This window comes from Varanus komodoensis, unplaced genomic scaffold, assembly GCF_004798865.1.
Source record: "Varanus komodoensis strain SLA01 unplaced genomic scaffold, ASM479886v1 scaffold59_3, whole genome shotgun sequence".
In the NCBI taxonomy this organism is placed as follows: domain Eukaryota; kingdom Metazoa; phylum Chordata; class Lepidosauria; order Squamata; family Varanidae; genus Varanus; species Varanus komodoensis.
This window is the reverse complement of record NW_025336222.1, coordinates 295,793-320,346: the sequence shown is the minus strand read 5'-3', so window position 1 is coordinate 320,346 and position 24,554 is coordinate 295,793. Positions and strand designations below refer to the sequence as shown.

The 24,554-nt window shown below is 45.4% G+C and overlaps 1 protein-coding gene across 1 annotated transcript; it reads left to right on the top strand.

Annotated features, from left to right (window-relative positions):
* Positions 1–1,084: 1,084 nt before the first annotated feature.
* On the top strand, positions 1,085–23,153 carry CD63 (CD63 molecule). Its single transcript, XM_044449607.1, has 8 exons — positions 1,085–1,230; positions 2,052–2,132; positions 15,661–15,852; positions 17,287–17,361; positions 17,627–17,722; positions 19,500–19,637; positions 19,741–19,824; positions 22,476–23,153. Exons 2-8 carry the CDS (start codon positions 2,067–2,069, stop codon positions 22,539–22,541), a joined length of 717 nt encoding a protein of 238 aa, XP_044305542.1. The 5' UTR covers positions 1,085–1,230; positions 2,052–2,066; the 3' UTR covers positions 22,542–23,153.
* Positions 23,154–24,554: the final 1,401 nt, after the last annotated feature.

Below are 24,554 nucleotides of genomic sequence, written 5' to 3'. Positions count from 1 at the left end.
GTCATTGCAGTCAGTGAGGGTTACCTCCACTCAGCCAGGTGGGTATAAGATTGCAGCCTAGAAGGGACACTTTTGGGAACTCTAGGCTAGTCATCAGTGTTAAAGTGTCTAAAAACGATTAATCATCATGACTGGGTTTGTGTGGCTTCTGAATACAGTCATTCCAAGAACCATGGCTTTCTGCTTTAGAGTTTACTTAACCCTCCTTGGCTTTGTGTATCATCCAAACTCAAACGATATGCTCAAAAAGCCAGTTTGCCAGAGAGCAGGAGTGCATACCTCTCTGGTCAAGCAGCTGCTGCGACCCGCCCCACTCTTCCAGGAAGATCAGCAAGAGCTCCGGGCAGAGGAAGCTGGAGTGTTTGGCGCTGTGCTGTGCAGGTCTTCCTCTCGAGGAAGCCAAGTGTGGCACAGCCCATCCCCTCGTCCTTGCCTTTAGCAAACCTGATGTCCTAGCATCGGCAGGGGCGTGTGGTGGAAAACCCAACGACAGTCAGTGAAAGTGCCATTTGGGCACTTTGGGGCAGGTGTCATCCCTGCTCTGCTCCTCTCGGTGTTCCCATATGGTGTCCTTTGGGGTACCACGCAGGGAGGAAGTTCCTTACGACTCCCAACTGTACCTGAATGTATGTTAGGGACCCAGGCTACCTTAAGCCTAAAATAGCCCCCCAAACTTAAAAATATTGCGTGAATCAACCCAGGGAGTTGTTCTTGCTCTCCTCTCCCCTGAAGTCATTCCTCTCCTCACACCCTCGCAAACCACTACGCGGGCGGGCGTGTGTCGGTACACACGGCTGCCGATTCCGGAGTGCGCTTCACTTCGGGGGTCCGATGACGCTCCAGGCCGACCAAGCTCATGCCATCCGAAGCTAGTGGGTGCCTACAGTGCCAGGACACTTTTCAAGCCACTGGAGGGCGGAAAGCCGGAGGCGCTCCTTGTACGGGCGCTCTCTTGGGCCGCCGCCCCGCCCGCCTGTTGACTCAGTGCAGCACTCCCGTAATTCCCAGCCGTTCGCGGCCACCGCTTCGCTTTGTCACAAGACCAGCAGCTGGGCTCCCTCCGCTGCTTGCGCAGGGCTGAGGGCGGAGACCTCGCCCGAGTGGCGTCAGAGGAGTGGCGGGTAGCAAGGGCGGAGGGGGTATAAATCTGCGGGGAGCGGCGTTTCCTCTACTGCCCCGTTGGAGTGCGTTGTTCGGGTTGTTTCCGTTCTCGGAGAAAGAAGCTGAAAGGTCAGTGACGCCAGCGGGGACGGGGTTTGGGGGCTGGGTGGTCCTTGGGCGAGCTCGGGTCTTGCTTAGGGGGCAGGAAGTGTCTCAGCGTTGGAAGATTTAGGGGCCTGCTAGACTCCTGTGCGGAGACTTCTGTACGTCCCGTCCGCCCCGCCGCCACGCTTCAGGCTATACGCCCTGGCTTTACTTGCCGAGGAGCGGGTGGAAGGGACGAGTTCGCCAGTGTTTAAGGGACCGTGGAGTGAGCGAGCTAAGAAGCCAGCGTCCTTTTAGCAGGAAAGGTGGGGCTGGGTTAAGGTTACATGCCACGCTGTTAAAACAAGTATTCCTCCCCCTTCTCGCCAGTCCCTTTTCTCCCCTCCCTCCCACGCAGATTTCCCGGCCTGTTGGCGAGCGTGGTGTGCTATCCCAGGTTGCCAGGGCTAGTTGTGTGCGTCTCTTGGGCCGGGGAGGGGGAGAAAGGGGGAGTCGAAAAGCCCCTAGACTGGAGCAGTTGGGACTCCTTGGCTGAGCACTGCTGTGGGTCGTGTTTGGCTTGTGCCCTAAAGATAGTCCTGCGCCTCCTGACAATCTGTTTCCGATTTTTATACTTCTCGGAAGAGTTTTAATTTCCTCGCGGAAATTTTGTTCCCGCTTACTGGAATCTCCCCCCGCCGCCCCCACATCCCTCGCTTCTAGAGTGCCTCCTCCAGGTTTCCTGCTTCTTTTTGCTATCCTCCATTGTAGTATTAACGCCTCGCTCCACTTTCCCTTGCCTCCCGGGACTGATAGCTTGATCTAACACTTCTCTCTTTCCCCATTTCTCCCCCCCACCCTTACAGGAACGAATATCCAAAATGGGTGTCGAAGGCGGTATGAAATGTATTAAATTCCTTGTTTTCTTCTTCAACTTCTTATTTTGGGTAAGTTAATTGGGGGCCTTGGCACCTGGAAAAGTGAAAAATACAGTTGCTTGTCAGCTGTATCCCCCCACCACACCTTTCTGGGACTTGTTTCTACAAAATGCATTAAACAGCTCCTAAGATTGTGTGTAAGCTTGGTAATTGGCCTTTTGGCAGCTGGTTTACACTCAAGTTGTCACTTGGTTTTCTTGATGAGTTGTCACTATGCATTGCATGTAAACTTCATGTATCTATAGGTATTACATCATTCTTTTCCCAAGTTGCTCCAGATTTATAGTGTCTCATGCTGCTTTAGGCTGGTTTCCTTGCCTGCATTACATCTCTATAGGACTTTTCTCTAGATAGTGATAGCACCTCTCAATTGTCATGTTGTAAACCTCATTGTAGCTTCCCTCTGGAGAAATCTAGGGAAGAGCCAGAATTCTGTAAAGTCTGAAGAAATTACCGAAATAGAAATATAGTTTTATAGTTCCATGACAGCTAGATCATTCACAGATGGGTGAAACAAATGAAACTACATTCTTCTTCTCCAGGATTATTTGGGATTCTGTAGCTTGGTGGGAGGGACCTGCTTTGCATACAGAAGATCCCAAATTCAGTCCCCCGCAACTCCAGTTAGCGCAAGAAGAACTTCTGCCTGCAACTGTGGAGAGCCATTGCTGCCTGTCAGTAGTGGCACTTCTGGACTAGGTGGGCCTGTAGTTCGACTCAGCATAGATCAGCTTCCTTTCTGCTGTGATAGAGGGAACTACTGTTTCTGTTCCTGGAGAAGTCATTGTATCTGAAGTACAAGCACTGAATCTGAAAATTCAAGGTTTACTTAATGTCACACCTAGGTTGCTCACTAAGAAAGCTGTAAGTCAATGACCTGGTTTGTGCAGTTTGGCAGCCTGTGCATTAAAGAACAGGTGTGTTGTCTGCACTGTGCTTTTACTTCTGCTTTTACTCAACAATCCACAATGGGCTCCTTCATGGTGTTGTCTGAATGTGGAGTGCTTGACTGTTTAGAGACCAAGAAAGGAGAGAGGGAGAGATTTTTCTTCCTCTTCCATAACGCCCAAACCCAGGGTCATCTCATGAAGCTGACTGGTGGAAGGTTTAGGACAGGCAAGAAGTAGTATTTCTTCATACAGCATATAGTTAAACTATGGAATTTGCCTTCATAGGAAGTGGTAAAAAGGGACTGGACAGATTCATGAGGGAAGAAGCCCTCAGTGGCTACTAGGCTAGTGAGCTATGTGCTCTCTCCTTTACCAGAGATGCCATGGCTGCATACACCGGTTGCTGAGGAGCTTGGGCAGGAGGAGGTCTGGCACCCATCCTGCTTGAGGGATCATGGTTTGCCACTGGGTGTACGGAGCGGATGGACCTCTGGTCTGATCTGACATTGCTTTTCTTATGTTCTTAGTCCAGCAGTAACCTATGGTTTATTGGGTTGAACTGGCAGCCACTAACCCTTTTTCAAGCCAGTGAGAGCCCATTCTATATAAAAGAACACAGAATTTGAGGAAATTGAGAGGTTAGTTCACAAACAGTTCCAAAGTTTGAGCAATGTGGTTTCCAAACAGAACCTCCCAGAAAGTTAAAATTTTTTGCATCACTGTTTCCTCCTCCTGACTTAGCAGTTCCGGCCTACTCACTCTCATATTTGGGGCAGTGGTATATTGGTGTATACCATAGCAGCTGTCAGGGCATTCTTTGTGAGACAGGTAGGACAGGTGGTTCACTGTATCTGCACATGTGGCACCAGTTCCTAGCATTTGAGCTGAACAGATGGAGTTCCTATTGCAACATATGTAGAAGTCTTGGGCCCACCTCTTTTTGTGAAGTTAATGTACTTCTAATAACTGTGGCTGAGTCACACAAGACTGTTTGCATGTCTATCACTCAACATAGAAACAAGCTTGACTTTTTCCCCCTATTTTGGCAATCTTGTATTGCACAGAGATCGTATGCATAGAAACAATAATGTGGAAGATCTTGCTAATTGAATTTGAGGAATTGGAGGCTTGATTTTGCAATAGTAAGGGAACGCTGAACACTTCAGAGTTCAGAGCCAGGATGGAGGCTTGACTGACATCAAGAAATGTAAGGTATAATTTTAGAATTATGCACTTAGATTTAATACATCAGCAGAGAGATTTCCTTTGCACTTGCTAGGTTTAAAATTAAACCAACTAGTTGTTGTTGTTGTTAGTCGTGAAGTCATGTCCCATGGACAACATTCTTCCAGGCCTTCCTGTCCTCCACCATCCCCCGGAGTCCACCCAAGCTCACACCAACTGCTTCAGTGACTCCATCTAACCACCTCATTCTCTGCTGTCCCCTTCTTCTTTTGCCATCTATTGTTCCCAGCATTAGACTCTTCTCTAGGAAGTCCTTCCTTCTCATTAGGTGGCCAAAGCATTTGAGTTTCATCTTCAGGATCTGGACTTCTAAAAAGCAGTCAAGGTTGATCTCCTCTAGGACTGACCGGTTTGATCGCCTTGCGGTTCAAGGGACTCACAGGGGTCTCCACCAGCACCACAATTCAAAGGCCTCAGTTCTTTGGCGCTCAGCCTTCCTTATGGTCCAACTTTCACAGCCATACATTGCAACTGGGAAAACCATAGCCTTGACTATATGCACTTTTGTTGGCAGGGTGATGTCTCTGCTTTTTAGTATGCTATCTAGATTTGCCATAGCTTTCCTCCCCAGGAGCAAGCATCTTTTAATTTCTTGGCTGCAGTCCCCATCTGCGGTGATCTTGGAGCCCAGGAAAATAAAATCTGTCACTACCTCCATTTCTTCCCCATCTATTTGCCAGGAAGTGAGAGGACAGGATGCCATCTTAGTTTTCTTAATGTTGAGTTTCAAGCCAACTTTTGCGCTCTCCTCCTTTACCCGCATCAAGAGGCTCTTTAGTTCCTCTTCCCTTTCTGCCATGAGAGTGGTATCATCTGCATATCTGAGGTTGTTGATATTTCTCCCAGGAATCTTAATTCCAACTGGTGATTCATCTAGCCCCGCCTTTCTCATGATGTGCTCTGCATATAAGTTAAATAGGCAGGTCGACAGTATACAGCCTTGCCGAACTCCTTTCTCAACTTTGAACCAATCAGTGATTTAGTGCCCGGTTCTGACTGTTGCTTCTTGACCCATATATAGGTTTCTCAAGAGACAAATAAGATGGTCAGGTACTCCCATCTCTTTAAGAACTTGCCACAATTCGTTGTGATCCACACAATCAAAGGCTTTAGCATAGTCAATGAAGCAGAAGTAGATGTTTTTCTGGAACTCCCTAGCTTTCTCCATGATCCAGTGTATGTTGGCAATTTGATCTCTAGTTCTTCTCCCTCTTTGAAATCCTGCCTGTACTTCTGGTAGTTCTCGGTCCACATACTGCTGGAGCCTAGCTTGTAGGATTTTGAGCATAACTTTGCTAGTATGTGAAATGAGTGCAATGGTGCGGTAGTTTGAACATTCTTTGGCATTGCCCTTCTTTGGGATGGGAATGTAAACTGACCTTTTCCAATCCTATGGCCACTGTTGAGTTTTCCAAATTTGCTGGCATATTGAGTGTAGCAGTTTTACTGTATCGTCTTTTATGATTTTGAATAGCTCAGCTGTGGAATACTGTCACCTCCACTAGCTTTGTTGTTGCTCAGACTTCCTAAGGCCCATTTGACTTCACATTCCAGGATGTCTGGCTCAAGGTCAGTGACCACCCCATCGTGGTTTTCAGGGATGTTAAGCTCTTTCTTGTATAGTTCTTCTGTGTAATCTTGTCATCTCTTCTTAATCTCTTCTGCCTCTGTTAGGTCCCTGCCATTTTGGTCCTTTATCATGCCCATCTTTGCATGAAACATTCCCTTCATATCTCCAATTTTCTTGAAGAGATCTCTGGTCCTCCCTAGTCTATTGTTTTCTTCTATTTCTTTGCACTGTTCATTTAAGAAGGCATTCTTATCTCTTCTAGATATTCTCTGGAATTCTGCATTCAATTGGGTGTATCTTTCCTTTTCTCCCTTGCCTTTCGCTTCCCTTCTTTCCTCAGCTATTTGTAAAGCTTCCTCAGACAGCCATTTTGCTTTCTTGCATTTCTTTTTCTTTGGGATGGCTTTAGTTGCTACCTCTTGTACAATGTTGCAAACCTCTGTCCATAGTTCTTCAGGCACTCTGTCTATCAGATCTAATACCTTAAATCTATTCGTCACATCTTCTGTATATTCATCAGGGATATGATTTAGGTCATACCTGAATGGCCTAGTGCTTTTCCTTACTTTCTTCAATTTAAGTCTAAATTTTGCAACAAGAAGCTCATGATCTGAGCCACAGTTAGCTCCTGGTCTAGTTTTTACTGACTGTATAGAGCTTCTCCATCCTTGGCTGCAGAGCACATAGTCAGTCTGATTTCTGTGTTGACCGTCTGGTGATGTCCATGTGTAGAGTCGTCTCTTGGGCTGTTGGAAAAGAGTGTTTGCTATGACCATCGTATTCTCTTGACAAAATTCTACCAGCCTGTGCCCTGCTTCATTTTGTACTCCAAGGCCAAACTTGCCTGTTATTCCAGTTATCTTTTGCCTTCCTACTTTAGCATTCCAATCCCCCATGAAGATAAGGACATCATTTTTTGGTGTTAATTCTAGAAGGTGTTGTAGGCCTTCATAGAACCAGTCAACCTCAGCCTCTTCAGCACCAGTGGTTGGGGCATAGACTTGGACTACTGTGATGTTGAATGGTTTGCCTGAGACCAACTAGTAACCATCCCCAAAAGTGAATAGTAAAAACCAGAGGAAAAAAAGGTTGCCTTTACTAGCTTGCACCATTCAGCCAAAAAGTTAAAAGAACTGGAATTCTCAAATGTACCATCCTGCATGCAGAAATATACATCTTAGAGATAAAGTTTCAAGCTTGGAATTAGAATAGTATTAGCAAAATGTTTCACCCGTCTTTAAAGCCCCACTTTCACTAGGAATGCTGAATGACCTGTAAACGCATCTATTTGCAGATGGGATCTTGGTGTGATCATAGTAAGATACTTAGTAAGGAAATGGCTGAAACTGTGACTTTGCTTTGTTTTATCTCTGCGCTGGACGCAATGGAACGTCAGTGTGATGACGGAAATGATTGCCCTTGTCTTGGAGCTGGTTATACAGTATCTCTCACATCTGGCCTGACTGCTGTGTCGTAAATCTCCAGGCTCTCTCATAAGAAACAGTCTGTATGAGTTTTACATAAATACTGCTTCTATTCAATTCCAGAAGTGTGGGCAAATTGGCCATTTCAGCCAAAAAAGGAGTCCTAGGCTGCCTTAAATATTACCAAACATACTCTGGTGTATGTTTTTGTCCCTCTCAGATCAGGGATGGCCCAGTCATTAGACTGAGTGAGGCAACTACCTCAGGGAGCAAACGCCCAGGTTGGGGATGGCAGCAAGGTGCTGCAGAACAGGTGCCTGTGCCAGGTGGTCTGCCTTTTGCCCCCCAGGTTGCCCCTTCAGTACCACATCCCAAACATTGAAGTATGATTCCACCGCCATTCCACTGGACTTCTGTATGTGGAATTGGAGGAGGGGCACCATCTTGTCTGTGGCTTTGGGCAGCAGAACATCTTGGACTGCCCCTCAATGTTGTAGTCTGTGCATGAGGGGTGGGGAGAGGGGCAGGGAGAAATGATGTGCATGTGATAGAAGATTGCCTTGGCATCACACTTTCAGTCAAACTCAGACAGGCCACAAAAGGTAACAGTGGCTCTTTAGGTGCTTAGAGTAGGACACACCCACTGACAGCGCACATGTTCATCTTGATCTGCTGGCTTTTCTTTGGGAGCTTATCCTTCCCCTTGCCCGTATGTTTGACAGTATCTGCAAACTAAGATCACTCTGGAGCAAATTAGGTTCCAGCTCATGAAAGCTTTTGGCACAACAAATATGTTGTCTCTTCCAAGGACCAGTTTGAGAAAGGGGGAGAACACTTCTGCCACTGCTTGTAAAAACAAACAGTCTTGGATACATCATGGCACAAAAATGATGTAAGAGCTGGCATCTGGCTCAGAAAGGATGAGGTGTGGGATTGTATCCTGACTGTGTGGCTGTACATACAGCTTGGCTTAGGCTTATTTTGTTGGTCCGGTTTGCTCTTGAGAACTACCCGGGGAGCTGAACTGCCCTTCCCAATTCCTCTTCCTGTGCTTTGAGCAATGGGCTTTTCCCCAGAAAACAGCATAATAAAGTCAGCTGCTTCTTGGCATGAATGATTTGTTCAAATATAGACATTAGCCAGATGTTGCGTATACCTGAAGAGAAAAGGTCAGTGAAGAATGAAGATATTAGCTACAAGTGTCATGTGCTAGAAAGTGAGTAACATTCATTTTCAGCTGTGGTTTTTTATTTATTAGTTTAATATATTTTATAATTTACCTTAAAATTAGTTTTCTTTCATATTTTTCATCTATGGATTTCCCCAGCAAAGCAATGGGAGGTGCAGATGGAACTGGATAAAACTTTCCATCTCATCTAGTTTACACAACTGGTGGAGATAAAATATTGATTAGATTTATATCCTACTGGTTTTTTTTAACAACTCAAAGCAGACCATGTCATTCTCCTCTTCCTGCTCTCAGTCTTATACCCACAACAAGCACCCTGGGAGAGGTAGGCTGGGCTGAGAGGCTGTGACTGGTCCAGTCACCCAGTTGGCTCCATGGCTGAGTGGAGACTAGAACCTGGATCGCCTGAGTCCCAGTCCCACGTCCTTAACCACTACCCCACACTGGCTCTCTCATCTCTTTTCTTTTTCCTGGCTGCTGAGCTAGAACAAATTTCCAGGCTAAGATAATTCACTGTGCCTGGACAGGATTCTAATTAGTTTTTTGACCAAATAACCTCCCAAATGCACTGTGGGAATGCTGTGGACATAATCTATCTAGACTTTAGCAAAGCCTTCAGCGAGGTGCCCCACGACATCCTGATTACCAAACTACCAAAAAACGGGCTAGATAGTGCAACCATTAGGTGGATCTCCAATTGGCTGCAGAACTGGACTCAAAGAGTGCTTACCAATGGCATATTCCCAAACTGGGGAGAGGCAACAAGTAAGTGCTGCAGGGTCCCATCCTGGGATCAGTACTCTTTAACATTTAATAGTTTAGTTGAGGCAGTACAAGAAAGATAATTAAATTTGCAGTTGACACAGGTGGTTGCAATAGCAAATACCTTGGAAGACAGAAGTAAGAAAGAGGGTGATCTTGATAACTTAAAATGCTGGGCAGAGAGTAATAGAATGAAATTCAGTAGGGACAGATGTCAAGTCCTCCACTTAAGAGCAAGAAACCAAATGCACCACTGCAAGATGGGGAAAACCTGGCTCCCCAATATTGCAAATGAGAAGGATCCTGGGCTTGTTGTGGATCACAAGTTAAACATGAGCCAACAATGGGATGTGGCTGCAAAAAGGAAAATGCTATTTTGGGCTGCATTAATGGAAGCATCACTTCCAAAGCATGTGAAGTACTAATTCCACTCTACTCGGCGCTAGTCGGACCTCACCTGGAGTACTGTGTCCAGTTCTGGGCACCTAAGTTTTAAAAAGATGCAGAAAAGCTAGAAAGGGTACAGAGGAGGGCAACAAGGATGATTCAGGGACTGGAGGCAAAGCCCTGTGAGGAAAGATTGCGAGAACTGGGCATGTTCAGCCTTGAAGTGAAGACTGAGGGGAGATAAGATAGCACTCTGCAAATACCTGAAAGGCTGTCACAAAGAGGGAGGGCAAGATCTCTTCTTGTTCATTCCAGAGTGCAGGACATGGAATAACCAACTTAAATTAAAAGAAACCAGATTTGGACCAGGCACCAGGAATAATTTCCTCACTGTTAGAGGCAGTGGAACCATTCATTCATTCATTCATTCATTCATTCATTCATTCAACCTACATCCCATGCTAATGGTCCCATGGGACTCTCTAGGCAGATTACAAGATGACAACAGTAAAACAACAAGATAAAACAATATATAACAATTACCTGGGGAAGTTGTGGGCTCTCCCTTGTTGGAGGCATTCAGAAAGTGTTTGGACAGTCATCTGAACGAGATGGTGTGACTTAGTGGCCTGCAACAGCAGGGAGTTGGACCAAGAGGCCTTCAGGCCCCTTCCAACTCCATGGTTCTATGACAGGAATGCCCCCCCCCCCAACATGCACTTTGGTTAAAGCATGTTAGAGAACAGAAGTCACCAAGAATGTGTAATTAGTGTGATTCTTGTTAGGTTTTAGTAACTGTTGTGGCATAACTGCACTAGTTTGGGTGGACAGTTGGAATAGCGGTTAGCACAGCCTTTGTGGAGTTCCACAGAATAACCTGTTGCAAACACCAAGAGAACAAGGGGAAGAGGATTCTTTGCGTAGAAGCAGCCTGGGTTAAATCCAGTCACATGCTAGCGGAAGTGCACTTGCGAAACGGAACACAGTCTTTCTCTTTCTTCCTTTCCCTTGTCAGTTCTCTACACCATCAAAACTCTGCTTCGGAGGGTTTCCTTGATCTCTTTGAGGGGATGTGGGGGCTGCAGGGGAAGAAGGGGAATTTCCCCCTCCCAGTTCTGTTGTCAGGGGCAGCTCCACTGGGACCATTCTGCTATCTTCTCTCCCTCACCAAAAAGCAGAAAGGGTTGTTTTGTCAATGGATTCTTCTCTGGAGCAAATAGGAACATGTTTCCTTTCACCTGGGCCAGAGATGGAGAACTTGTAAGCCAAAATACTGGATGGCCTTTCACTGGGGGGCAGGAAGCCCATTTGGCCTGGTCTTCCCACTCCCAGAGGGCCTCGGATTTCAGTGTGCTGAAGAGGCTCATCTGTGGGATAAGATAATTTGAGTGGCTTTAAGTTGCATAACAGCTGTGACATAAGAAAATGAAATTTTACTACAATAATTGGTAAATTTGCACTAGGAAAGAAGCTAGAAAAGCATTTGCTAAATAAAGAAGGATCACAGATTACAAATTATCACACTGCATGTTGTGTCAAAAGTGTTAATTCATTAAATGTAAACATCTAAAGTAACAATGTTAATACTGGTTTGGCATTTCTTCATTTTTTAATATACCAGGAGAGTCTTAAAAATTGAAGTGCCCCCCCCCCCCGGAGGCCTGGCTAAAACTCTCATCAGCCCAGCCCAGCCCAGCAAGTGGTGAAGGATGATGAGAGTTGCAGGCCGAAATAACTGGAATGTTGCACATTGCCCTCCCTGATTTAGAGACCGTGTCTTTGCCTTCAGGGAAGAAGAGAGGAATGGCAAATAGAAATGAAACATTCCTGCAAAACAAACTCACCATGGCCCTACTGCCCTTCTAGTATGGGATCTTGGTCTGTAGAATTACATGAATTTTCATGAACAAGATTGGATATGGAACAGGATACTCAAGGAAGAAGCAAATTGGGCTAGTATGAGCATCGGTGGCAAAACAAAACTTAATGCTTCCTTTTGTGTGGCATTTCTGCACCCACCCCCCTGTCCCAAATCAAGTCTGTGAATCCCATCTTACCCCAGTTTTGAGTGAGTAGGTTTTTCTGCTACACAACACCCAGTGCTTTATCGGGCAGAGTCACGGACTTAATATCTCTTATTTGCCTCCTAAGATCAGGGCTTGTTACCATGGGGAAGAACTGTTTGCCATCTGGAAGTAGGCCGGGTCTCTTTGCCTTGGTGGGTCTGCCCTGCTGTGATAGGGCAAAGTAAACAGCCACTCCAGGAAGCGCACCACCAACTGTTTGGGAAGTGGGTGGTGAAACAAGCAAGGGAGGGAGCTTCTGTGCTCTGGAGATCTAGGCCGAAGGGAAATCCTTTCTTGTCCCCACATCTGTAGCTTTGCTTCATCACTCCTGGCCTTGCATGTGCTCTAAAGGTTTCTGCATACCAGAGCTGGTCCTGATTTTGTTCCTGCTTCAGTAGATAACTTCTAAACTTGTCTCAGTTCTAAAACTATTCCCTGTGGTCACCATTCATGGACCTTATATTTTTCATGGAGCCCCATCCCCAGCAAGGGGGTCTTTTGCAACTCGTGGGGTGAGTGGGTGCACCTGGATTCTCATGCCCCATGTAAATGCTGAGGTGCAGTACGCAGCCTGCCATTTTGCACAGTGTAGCTGGGATTTGTTTTGGGCTGTTAATTATGGTGACCTATTATCACAACTATGTTCTGCTAGTATATCTTTAACCAAAAGAACAGGGAAGTGTTTAAGAACATGTGACCAGGCTTAGGCTGTGGCTCGCGTACAGAATGCCATTGGATTTCTTTCCTTCCATCCACTCCATGACCACCTATCCTGATAGCTAATGTTGCGACTGTGCTTGAGTTGTGCTGCTGCCGAGTGCAACCAGAACCTTTGTGAGATTAGACAAGTTTGTTTGCTTTTAAGGAAAGGAAACCAATAATCAGCTTACTCATATATCTGGCTTCAGAAGTTATCTAAAGTCAGGCTACTGCAGTGTAAAAGGATAGAAACAGAAAATTAGCCAGTCAGAAGAGGCCTCCTGGGCTATCTGATGTGATCCCCGACACAAGCCGGCTCTGCTCATATAATATCCAACATGTGGGTGTCCAGTCTTTCCTTGAACTCCCTCACTGATGGGGGTCACCTCCCATGGGAGCCCATTCCATATCTTAGGGGTCCTAATCATCAGGAAGTCCTTCCTGGCATCCATCCTAAAACCCAGTTCCTTTAGCTTTGCTCCATAGGATTGTGTCCTTCCCTCCACGACAGGGGAGAACAGGTCATGACCCTCTACCTCGTCTCACCCCTTCGTGTACTTGTAAGTCACTATAAGATCCCCTTTGCGTCTCCTCAGAAGAGACATCAAAAGACAAGCTGTCAAAAGGAACCAAAGCTGTAAGTGAACTTTACTCAGGAAGAGGGGGTGATCAGTAGATCTCCTCCTTGAGGTGAGATGCTCAAGGGTTTTGTTTTGTCTTGTCTGGACCTGACTCATGTGAGTCTCATCTCACTTTTGCACCCTCTCCCAAGACTCTGGGTGCTTGGGAAGGTGGAAAAGTACAAGCCACCCTTTTCTACAAGAGTACTAACCCTTTTCTACTGAGGTTTGACAGCTAGCTGTCACAACTCATGTTCCTTTTTAGAAAGCGTCTTGACAGTGCTCCCCATGGTTTTTTCTCCACAGGGGCGTATTCATTTAAGAGAAACTAGAGTGAACTGAAATAATGCTCTTGGGAGCATCTCTTGGTCAGGGTCCATGAAGGCTGCCTCTTGACAGCAAGTACTACCCCCAGGGCATCGCCAAGGCAAGGCTTGCCATTCCACACCCATGGACTGATGTGCGCATTAAAAAATAGGAATTCTCACTTGTGGCACAAATAAGGAGATGTCCAACTATGGCAGTGCTTCCGATGTGCCACTTAGGCTCTTTGAAAGGGCTTTCAGATTCTGAAAATGTTCGCCCCTAAAAAGGGGGTAAAGTGATGAGGAAAAAGCCTTGGCAAGCACAAAATAGTTTGTGATCCTGGTGGCACGCACTGAGCTAGTGCCGGTCAGTTCACCTTGCCTCTTGGGCACAGGTGGGGTGGCTGGCAGTAGCCTGGACTAGCTCAGCAAGGGCATGTGTTGGGGGTCTTTTGTGGCTCTTGGCGAGTGCCTTGCTACCTGCATCCTGCTACCCATGATGAGGTTGGTAGGCCGACAATGGTAGATGTCATCCAACAAGCCAATGGGCGGTTGGGCTAGCTTGTTTTCATAAACACAGGTCTCGGTTTGCTTGATGTAACAAACAGCTCTGTCATCTTACCCATGATGGGTTGTTTGAAGTGTGAACCCAGTCATTGTCTAATAGGGTGTCAGTTAGGGAAGGACAACATGATGTGAAAATCCGGGTGTTAAAAATGCAACATTTTTTAGTTCAGCCTGGTGGAATGTATGATTTTGATTGGAGTAGAATTATAGTTGCTTCCTGAACCTCTCTTCTAGCTTTTTTGGTAAATGAGACTCCTTTTCAGTTCTTGGGAGGGGGGATTGGATTACATGTGTTCTCTTGTCACCTTTGTGTAGCTTTTATTGACTGGGTTCATGTGACTTGACAATGCACACACAACATTCAGTGTGGGTTACCATTGAACCATGGATTGCTGTGTTTCCAGGAGTGCTAAGGAATCGTACTTTGTTAATCATGAACAACACTCATTTTATAATCCAACAACAAATCCTGGGTTTTCTTTGTAGATTATACATAGTTTAAAAAACTACAGCAGGATTTACACAAGACAACAGCCCATGTTTTCACAAGCAATGGTTCAATTTGAATGTGGAGCATAGGTTGACTTGTTTTGTGAATCAAACCATTGAAAGCTCCCTAAATACATGGATTTATAATAAGTAAGAAATATATATGGCACTTGTCCATTGTAAGGAAGAGTTACCCGATCAATTCTGACTGAATATATATTTTTAAAAAAACTTCAGGGAGAAGAACTTTTGGACTGTAGCAAAGAAAACAACTAGATTTTTAAATTTAAGAGGGTCTGTTCTGCAAAAATAATGCTGGACCTGTTCTGAAAGCTGGAATTCTATGTAGATTGATAATTAGGCATTAAGCGAGCTGTTCTCAATTTTCATGTTTAGTAAAATAAGACTGATACCTACAGTTCTGCTTGACGTCTTCTATATTTTGTCCCAACCAATTCATCTGCCAAATTAACAGATCTTTAAACCTAGATTTGCTATTTACCCCTTCCTGTTTCAAGAAAAAGGTTCTGATGTGCCTCATATTTCTAAGTTTGTTTTATATTTTAAAAAACCACCATGTCACTTGTGTAACTAATATTTTTTCTATCTTCATCATTAAAAACTGACACCACCCCCACCACCCCCAATTTGGGTCTAGAAAAATAAGCCTAGATAGTTTGTGCAGGAGGGTATCACGTTTTAGGAAGCTGTGCATTTCCTACTGACATAAACTGCATGTCGCCAAAATGGCTGCAATAATCAGAGGTAGGCCCATGTGTTTATATTGGATGGGATATATCTTCTGGCTCCACAGAGGAATTCTGTTGGCTACTTACCAGATGTTTCAGATATATTCCCACCTTCAGTGCTGTTCTGAGGCAGAGGAACAAACAATTGGCTGCTAGATAATGGCAAGGCTCATTTTCCCTAGCCTTCAAACCTGTTTGTTAGGAACACTGCAAAGATAGATGCAGGCAGAGGTTGCCGGCATAGACTTTGACATCCAAGTACTAGTCCTGGCCTGCATGCAGAGAAGGCGGGCTGCAAGACCTCAGGCATTGCCAGACCTGCAAGATGGCGGGCTTCCCCTCAGCGTACACTGTTCCATAGCATGCCTCAGGGATAGCTTAAAAAAAAAACTCAGGTGGGTGTGTTCCTAAATGCAGTAGCCACTCTGCCGCAAGAGCATAAGCCTTCTCTTCTCCGTTCAAAATTGTTTTTCCTGTCCCCCTCTGAGAGTCAAGTAGGGCATTGACTTAGGTCCCCTCCAACTCCGTTATTCTAATCCTTGCAATACTAATGGTTTGTTTTTTCTCCTACACAGCTCTGTGGCATTGCTCTGATTGTCCTGGGGATATATGTACAGATTGAGCTCAACAAGACACTGGTGATGACCAGTCCTGCCTCTGCTTCCGGTGCCCCCATCGTCATCTTGGTTGTGGGCGTTATAGTCTTCTTCATCTCCTTCTTTGGTTGCTGTGGTGCAATGAAAGAGAACTATTGCATGGTTACAACGGTGAGGGAATGCTGTAGAATGAAGTAGAGCTTTGGAATGGGCGTTGGTATTGTTGGATGCAAGTGAGGGGTTAGATTTGGAGGACTGCCAGAATGGACATAGCATATTGACCCAGCTCCAGCACTAATTCTTGTTGTATTTCCTTGGAGCTCAGGAAATAGGGGAATATAAGTAGGCCGTGCAGCAGAGGTTATATTTTGCCTGGTTACAGATCTATCTCTTTATTCATTTAAAACATTTATATGCTGCCCTTTATGACAACATCTCAGGATGGCTTCCAACATTAAAACAACCATAAAACATCAGTGTATTAACAATAAATAGGAATAATAAATAGTAAGAAAAATACAGTCTGATAAAATTAAAAAGTGACTGCTAGCTTCTAAAATCAGTAATTTTAAAACAAATGTAAAGGTTTTCACCTGGCACTGAAAAGAATATACACTGTACAGTCAATTTGTCAGCCATCTTGGGCTAGAGATTCCAGAACTGATGCTATGCTTTTCCACTGAGTTATGGCCATAAGTCATACTGTGATACTCTTGCCATGCATTGGTACACAGAGGATACTATGGGTGGGAGGTCTAGAGAAATTCTGTGGTTTGGTCTATGGAGAGAGCTTTATGCCAAAGAAAAGTATGCTCTGGGAATGATGCAGAGCAGCTTAAGTGCTGACAGTTAAATCAATAACCGCACAATTTACTGGTGCACTTTAGCATGCTCACTTAAAATCTAATGAGGTTTGGTCAAGAATGGTACATCACAGTGCATGATGAATGGAGCACAGCTATGGGGAAAGGTTAGCTGGTCCCCAAATGACCCAGCGATCTTTATGCTCTTGAATGTTAGTAGGTCCCTCTACATTTATGCCTTCATCGGCCTCTTTTGAGGGGAAGTGCAAATAACCCAGAAGAAGCTGGGTGCAGGTATAGCTGCACACTGTGGATGAGTATTTGAAGGGCATTAGCACAGCAAAGGATAGAGGGCCCAAGAAATTCTGTCATCTGCCATTGGGAGATACCAGTGGGTCCCATGACACAGGAAGGAGGGAAGTTTCTAAGCCGGAAGACGTTGACAGAATTAGGGAGAAATGTAAGGCTGTGATACAGAGGGATGGTCTACTTGTTCTTCCAACTTGAACATTAGAAGTTGGGACAGGGTGACGAATGGCTTCATCGTACAAATTGGAGTCTTTGAATAGGAATGGGTGCTGTGTTCTCTGACTGGGTCTGCCATGATAGGAAGTTAGAGAGACACTGTTTTTACAAAATACCCTCCTATTTAGGGCTAGGGTAGGGCTATTTCTTGAGCAGGCATAATCTTGGTCTCAGGAAGGTGGGCTCTGTATTGTATAACACAGAATGGATAGGGTGTGGTGGAAATGGGACTCAAGGAGTGCTCATAGGCATTTAAATGTGTTATTTCCTCCTTTAGTTTGCTGTCCTGCTGACAATCATCTTCCTGGTGGAGATTGCAGCTGCCATTGCTGGTTACATCTTCAAGGACAAGGTGAGAGAGATCTCTCTTTGTTGCTGTTGCCTTCAGACTCTTGCTGAAACTCCCTAGGGAAGGTCAGGTGGAATACCTATAGGTAAAACCCTTCAGTGGATTGACCCTAAAGTTGCCAGCCATCATTACAGTTTGCATCCAGAAGTCAGCCTTGTTACTCACAAAGGGCTGGGAGAACTTCCTCAGGACTGTTTGATCATTCGTGTTGGGTGTTGGTCAAACCCCATGAGCCTTAAACATCTTTATCACCTTCTTCTTTTCCCAGATCAAATCCGTGATTGATAAGGAAGTTAGGGAAGAAATGTTGCACTACCGAAACGATTCAAAGGTTGCTGCTACTTTGGATGACCTGCAGAAGCATGTAAGTGCCACACGGGACCCGCTTTGTGGACTTAACTATTAGAAAACAATTAAGAGTATGGTATCCAACTTGTTCATCAGTTTTAAGCAAGACATCCCATTATTAGAGCATGGAATAAAACCAAACTATGTTAAACATTCTCAAGGGCCTGGGTTGGCCCAGCTGGATATTTTTACTTCTCAGCAGACCTTCCATGTCCTCTCAGAGGTTGTTTTCGAAAGCACACTTAACTGTAAGTGACATTTAGCGCTCTTAGTGTGTGTCTGTCTGTAAGTAGAACTTTGGATTTTAGCTGCCTGGATGGTTTTCCCCGATGTATCACATCGATATCCCATCAGTTTTCCATAGAACACAAGGCAGAACACATGGTTCTTTAGCCTCCCATCTTATCCTCAGAATGACCATGTCAGGAATGCTGAGTATTGTAGCCTCAAACGTTCTGCTCACCATTTTAAACTGGAGGATGATGACTGGTGCAAAGCCTTCCACTGAGCTTCAGGGCTGAAACTGGGTTTCCTCATTCCTAGTCAGAAACGAACTGTGCTGCCAGGAAAGCCTGCTGGATCAGAGCGAGGATCTTGTCTCCCAGCGGTAGCCAGGCAGGGGCGCATAGAAGCCCCTGTGAAGCATGAAACCCCAGTGTCAGTTATGTCAAGTAGAAAAGGCTTTCCAAACCAAATGGCTTTCTACTGTTATATTGTTTCATGAAGAAAACCTCTCATTTTTACAAAGGATTGCTTTCATAAAATGAATTCGTGTAACAAATGAGCAGCATACTCGTCAAAGTGGACAACTGGTCTTAAATTTGATGGGCATTGTATCCACTGCAAAGCAGAAGCTTTCTTACATGACTTTATCTAGGAAGCAATTATGCATTTGCACAGTTCAGGCTGCTAAAATTGGCATGTGGTTAGTGAGCTGGGTTGCATGATCACCACAACCTGCTTGGACTTGGTGACAGAAGGCTATAGTCCAGCCCCACCACACTTTGACTATTCAGCATGACAGATGTCACAACAAGACGCCCCACAGGGAAATTCACCCATGGTAGCATTTTGTATGTGCTTGAAGATGGCAGTTAAATGGCATCATGTGCTTTATTGACATTTTTTCTGAACACTATTGGCCACTGAGAAAGAACACTGAGATATTTAATACAGCACATAGAATTTATCCTCTCATACTTCCTAAAAAGTTTAATAAACAGAATCAAAAGCATAATAAACTAGATTGCAAATTGGTAAAGTTAGTGGACTTTAAAAAAAACCCAATTAATCACTGACCCATATCTGGTATTCAGGGGCCTAATTTCCAGTGGAAATGAAGAACTTGTTTAACTGTCATGGCTAATCGACAATGGTAGACCTTTGCTCCGTGAACTTGTCAACATTAAACCCCTTGATAAGTTAGTGGCCTTCACTACCTCCTATGACAGTGAATTTTATAAGTGATGCTTCATGTGAAACATTGCTCTTGTCTGTTCTGTTTGTCCCACTTAAACCAGTATTCCACACTCTTCTACTTGAGGTATATTCTTGATATGTCATTCAGCTAGGCAGTATGATCCAGTGGAAGGAATATTAGACTCTAAGCTGGATTGGGTACTTGCTAGGCAGTTGCCTGATTGGCCTTTGATTGCAGCTTGATTTGTAGGCCTCAAGAATAAATACATTAAATAGCCATTTCCTCTTCTATGAGAGTCAGACAATTGATTAAAAATTTTAGAAGATGCTAAGTTCTCTCTTTTTCCTCATGTTCTTCTCCTCCCCACCTGTAGAGTAACTGCTGTGGAGCCGCTAATTACACCGACTGGTTTGCTGTCCCTGGGTTTTCCCCCAGAAGTGTGCCTCAGTCGTGCTGCAAGAATAACACCACTTGCACAAAGAACCCAAACAATGACAACACCTATACCGAGGTTTGTAGGAGGGAGTGATGGGACACGTGGGCCTCTTTCCAGAGTTTTGCGGTTGAGTTTTCTGGAGCTTGTAAGACACCGTTCCCGTCTTTTTTCCCTTCAGGGCTGTGTGACGAAAATAGAGGACTGGCTGAGGAAGCACATCATAATTGTGGCTGCAGTGGCGCTGGGCATTGCCTTCTTTGAGGTACAGAGGATTAAAACACTCCGTAGGGAGCTATGCATGTACACACATCTGCTGTTGTCATGCTGGGGCAACCTTGGGGTTTTGGTTGTCCTGTTTTTGTGTTTTTGCTTGTTTGTGGTTTTGTATCCTGTAAAACTGAATTCTTCAGCCAACAGGATAAATACTGTGGGTGTAATACTGATATGATTCTGCTTTCAGAAGTCTGTGGGGAAGAGCAAAGAGCCGTGCAGGGCTCAACCCAGCTCCTGCCGGCTCCTCAGACTTCGTCAAGCGTTGCTCGCATGCCTCCTCAGGTGTGCCTCACATCTTCAAGATGGCCTTCCCCCAGATGAAAATTGCATGTGGTGTTCTCATAGTGAGCCACAATAGCAAAGTCAAAATGTTTGTCTTGCACAAAAATACGGGCTGTATAGTCTGGAACAGGGATAGGGGACACGGGGCCCTCCAGGGGTCAGGAGGCGGGGACACCCACCCGTGCAGCATAGCCTGTGCTGGCTGGATCAGGTGAAGGTACCTAGACAGCCACCCATTCTCTCTCAGTGGCCGGCATGGCTCAGCTAAAAGCAGCAAAGTGTGTGTGTGTGGGGTGCGGGGGGGACACAACTGATCCGTGCAGACACAACCGATGTCCCTCTGGTCTGGGGACTGAAGGAAACCCCTAAAGATCCCGTGTGTTTGGGTGTCCACTTGAGTACTCTGTAACACCTTGAATGGTACACGTGGCTTTGCCCTTGCTCAGAATCTTTACAGTGGGGAGCAGAAATGTGTTAGTCTCCCTTGAGCAGGTGGCATTCCCTGGGGAGAGAGGCGAGTGCCACCTTCTCCCAACAGCGGCAGGTTACTCTGCTGGCTTGGCAATCTAGTGCAGACTTGGGAGCCCAAGAACTGCCTTGGGAAGAACTGGCTGCTTTTTCTCAGAGGGCACATCTGCGCGGAGTCAGTGATGAATCTTGCCATACGGAGCCCGCCGCTGACTCCTGCAAGGGGCTGTACAGGCTTGAGCAGGTGGGACTGTGTGTGTAGTGGGGAAGATGAGGTGGGTGGGATCAGGAGCAACCAAGTTATAGCAGTCTGGGCTAGCTGTAACCCAATGCAGAGACAGAGGGGTGTGTCTTCTTACCCCGATCTCTCGTATTTGGTATTATCGATTGATCAAAATCAAGCTTCTGTTTGCAGTGAATTTTAGGCAAAGACAATTGAGGGTCTTTGGAGCTTTGCCAAGGGATATGACTAGTACAACCCTTTTGCAAGGAAAAGATACAGATTTGTACAAGACTAAAACTCTGCCTATAATTTTCAAGTTACCTTACTAGTTCCCATGAGATTGGATCGGACTTGCAGCAAGACTCACAACTAGCAGCAACCACTGGCATTGTGGCACTAGACTTGCACTGATGCAGTGGAGCTCTCTGAACTGATCACTGTACTTTTTTAGGTTTTGGCAGCTCAGGCTTCCTGGGCCAGTCACCATCCCTTAATCCCATGCCTGCCCTTCCCCAAGATGCAGAGAAATGGGGTCAAGCAGAAAGGTTGGGAGAAGGCTCATGCAGTCCTCTGACTGGAGCTGGTGGGGCAAAGGAAGGCCATGGCTGGGGCTTCTGTTCGATCCTTAATATGTCTCTGGGGACTGAGAGAGTGTTCTTCTATCACCTGAGAGCTTGTAGTCCAACATGGTACCCACCAGATCAGTTAGACTACAGCTTCCATCCCCCCAAGGCAAGACTGGGTGCAAGATATGTTCAGTTGTCAAATGCTCCTAAAAGGTTGCCTCCTAGAAAATGTTGATGAGTGTAAAATATACTCACAGGTGGTGGTGCAGAACAACTTCAACTTTGCATTTGAGTGCCGGCTTAAATTGTGTCTATTCAAAGTGCTGATGTGGTCGTATAATGAGAAACAAAGGTTACCGCACTTAACCACGCCATGTTTGCATGAGGGGGTGCCATTAAAATTCTGAGTACACTCTGACACCAAAGCACCAAAAGCATCTCAACCAGGTTTCTGCAATAGCCTTCCTTCAGTGGCAAATACCAAGGGGAACACTAGTGACTACACCTGTCCTGGGGGTGCACCTGTCCCCCTAACTCATTGTGCCAATTGTGGCTCGTTTGGCTGCAGGCGGGAAGAAGAAATACTGGGCAGTGCCTATTTCTTTCACCAGCTTTTCCACAATCTTTAGCTATCTGAGCTGGAGACATGGTGCACTGTAATACTTCAGAAAGTAGTCCAATAAAGGCTGCTTTCTCTGTGCACACACCTTGTCTCCCATTCTCTTTAATCAAACAATATGTTGTGGTGTTGGAAAAGCTACAAAAACCTGAGGATGGATGACAGAAGGATGAATGTGCTGCAAGCCTCAAGCAACAAAAGTCTTCGTTGCACCACTTCCTCCTCTGGGCTGCTCAAAGGCTTTCAGTGGAGATGTCAGCAGTGCTTTGGGAGCAGGCAAGGAGAGGAGCTAGGCAAAGGTGAAGGGATGAAGGAACTTCTGATATACTCCGAGAAGGGGTGGGGGAAGTAGTTGCAAGGCTAGCTTTTTCTCCATATCCAAATTCTTTTCCTTAGAGGGTCTGCGTATAAGTGAAACTTTTCCCTCCCTGCAGAGAAAATCTGGTATTTTATAATTTCTGGTATTTTTCTCCCCCCCTCAGCTCCTGGGCATCATCTTTGCTTGCTGCCTCATGAAAGGAATTCGCAGTGGCTATGAGGTTATGTAGCCACCTCTCTTCCTGCACATCTGGTTACTGCTATGGCAATTGTAAAGTTTGGAATATTTGTCTGCTCTTCTGGGGATGATGCAACTGACCATCGCATGCCAATGGAACAGGGCCAGGTGGATTTCTCCACTTTTTGTTGTGTTTTCTGAAAATATACTCTGCCCTCAAAGGATTCACATGTTGCCTTATCTCTCTTTCGTCATTCCTTTTCGCTCCACTGCCTACCTGCCTGGTCATCCTGGAAACATCCATTGCCTTCCATGTCATACTTTGGTATGCCACCTACTGGGCATCTGGAGACAGGCAACTATTGTAGTCCCAAGAGTTTTCCTAGCCTCCTCATGAGGGAGAGCAGGCAACCTTGAACTGTCATTTCCCCCAAATTCACTTCAAGGAAACTTCTTGGCTGCACCTTTCCCTGATACCACACTCCTAGAAAGTAGGCAGTCCTGTTCTTTTAAGATGCTCCTTTTCTCCCTTGGAAAGGCAGACTTTTGGATCAAATAGATGATGTTATTTTGGAGGTCATGATAAGTTGGAAAATTATTTGTTCAATTTTTTTTTTAAGCCAGTAAATCACTGTTTGTAAAATAAAGGAAATAGTTTCTCCCATGTGTCCTGACTGGTTTGTGTAGTAGAGTCACGGTTTTACATTTGTATCGTCCATTCCTGGGTGCTCGGTATGCCGCATTATATTTATGCACACATTTCTGATGTTTATTTGATGTTCCCTTCATTGGGAAGTGTGGACGGCCCTAACTATAGGCATGCATTGAGGCCAAGCAACCCAGTACCCTCCAAATGTTTTGCGGTACAGCTGCCTTAAACTGACGACTGGCCATGCTGGCTGTGGTCGGTAGAAGCTGAAGTATATAATATCTCCCAGTCACCAACTTGCCAGTCCATAACTTGGACCTGTCCCTGCCTGCTCTAATTTTTAGTAGGGCTTTAGTCACTTGGAGCCATTAGCGGAATACCTGTATTCAGTTTTCCAGGCACTTCTGCAAAGTGGAAAGATTGCAGCCATGTTTCACAGTTCTACCTGGCACCACTGGGAGGTCAGTGATGCACTTCCTCTTAATTTCCATCACAGTTGCAATGTCCCCGCTCTCTTCTCCAGACGTTCTCGGTTATACTGCCAGTTACACTGCTAGCCTGCTCTGTAAGTGAGGATGGAAAACTAGGCTGAGTTCCACAATAGGCTGAGTTCTGTAATAAGGAACTTCTGTGTAGCTGAAATTACCTTATGGCAAGGTCACAGGAAAGGCAACAGCAACTGCCTTGGAGAGCACAGAAAACTTGTGTATCACCCTTGCATATAAAGTCCTTTTATTTTACTCTTGTCATGATTCTTCAGGCAATGCAAAATGTAGCCTACTTCTAGCATTTTCATGTGACTAATAAGCCATGCCTTTTTGTTTCCTTTTGAACTGGTGCCAAACACAGTAGTACATTTCTACTAGGATTTCCAATGCTTGTTAAGCCTTATTCTCCCTCTCCCTCTCTCTGAATGGAGTTGCCCAGCTGGAAAGATAACTCTGCACTTCAGCAGCCAACCTTGCCAGAGGTTTTGGACCAAAACAAGGTAGTTCATGCAGAGCTGGTCCTTCCCTCTTTCTGGGTCATACGCCATTTACCCTTATGGAGATTCTTCCCCTTCCCCCAGCCTCTCAACTCTGTGTGCACTTACCTGAAAATGTGTGTCTTTCTACCTATGGATTTATGTAAGGGGCATGCTCTGATACACAGTGGTGAGGAATATGTACACACACTCTATAGGTTTAGGATCTAAACTGCTGAAATCCAGCAAGGTTTACCTTCATGTGTGTATGTTAGATTACTAAATTTATCTGTCCCTTTTCCCAGTAAAAGACCAAAATGTTGCTACAAGGTCTTGGTTCTCAAGCTGTGGTCCAGGGGATCCCTGAAGTACTTTGGATGCTTGCTGGGGGTACTGCCTTCAATGATATGGTCAGTAATAAAGGTAGACAAGCTTCCTGCTCAACATTGCTG

Coding starts and splice junctions, on each gene's coding strand:
- CD63 (XM_044449607.1), top strand. CDS start 2,067: ATGGGTGTCGAAGGCGGTATGAAATGTATTAAATTCCTTGTTTTCTTC. Junction 17,723..19,499: donor TGGATGACCTGCAGAAGCAT/GTAAGTGCCACA, acceptor CCCCACCTGTAG/AGTAACTGCTGTGGAGCCGC. Junction 19,825..22,475: donor TGGGCATTGCCTTCTTTGAG/GTACAGAGGATT, acceptor TCCCCCCCTCAG/CTCCTGGGCATCATCTTTGC.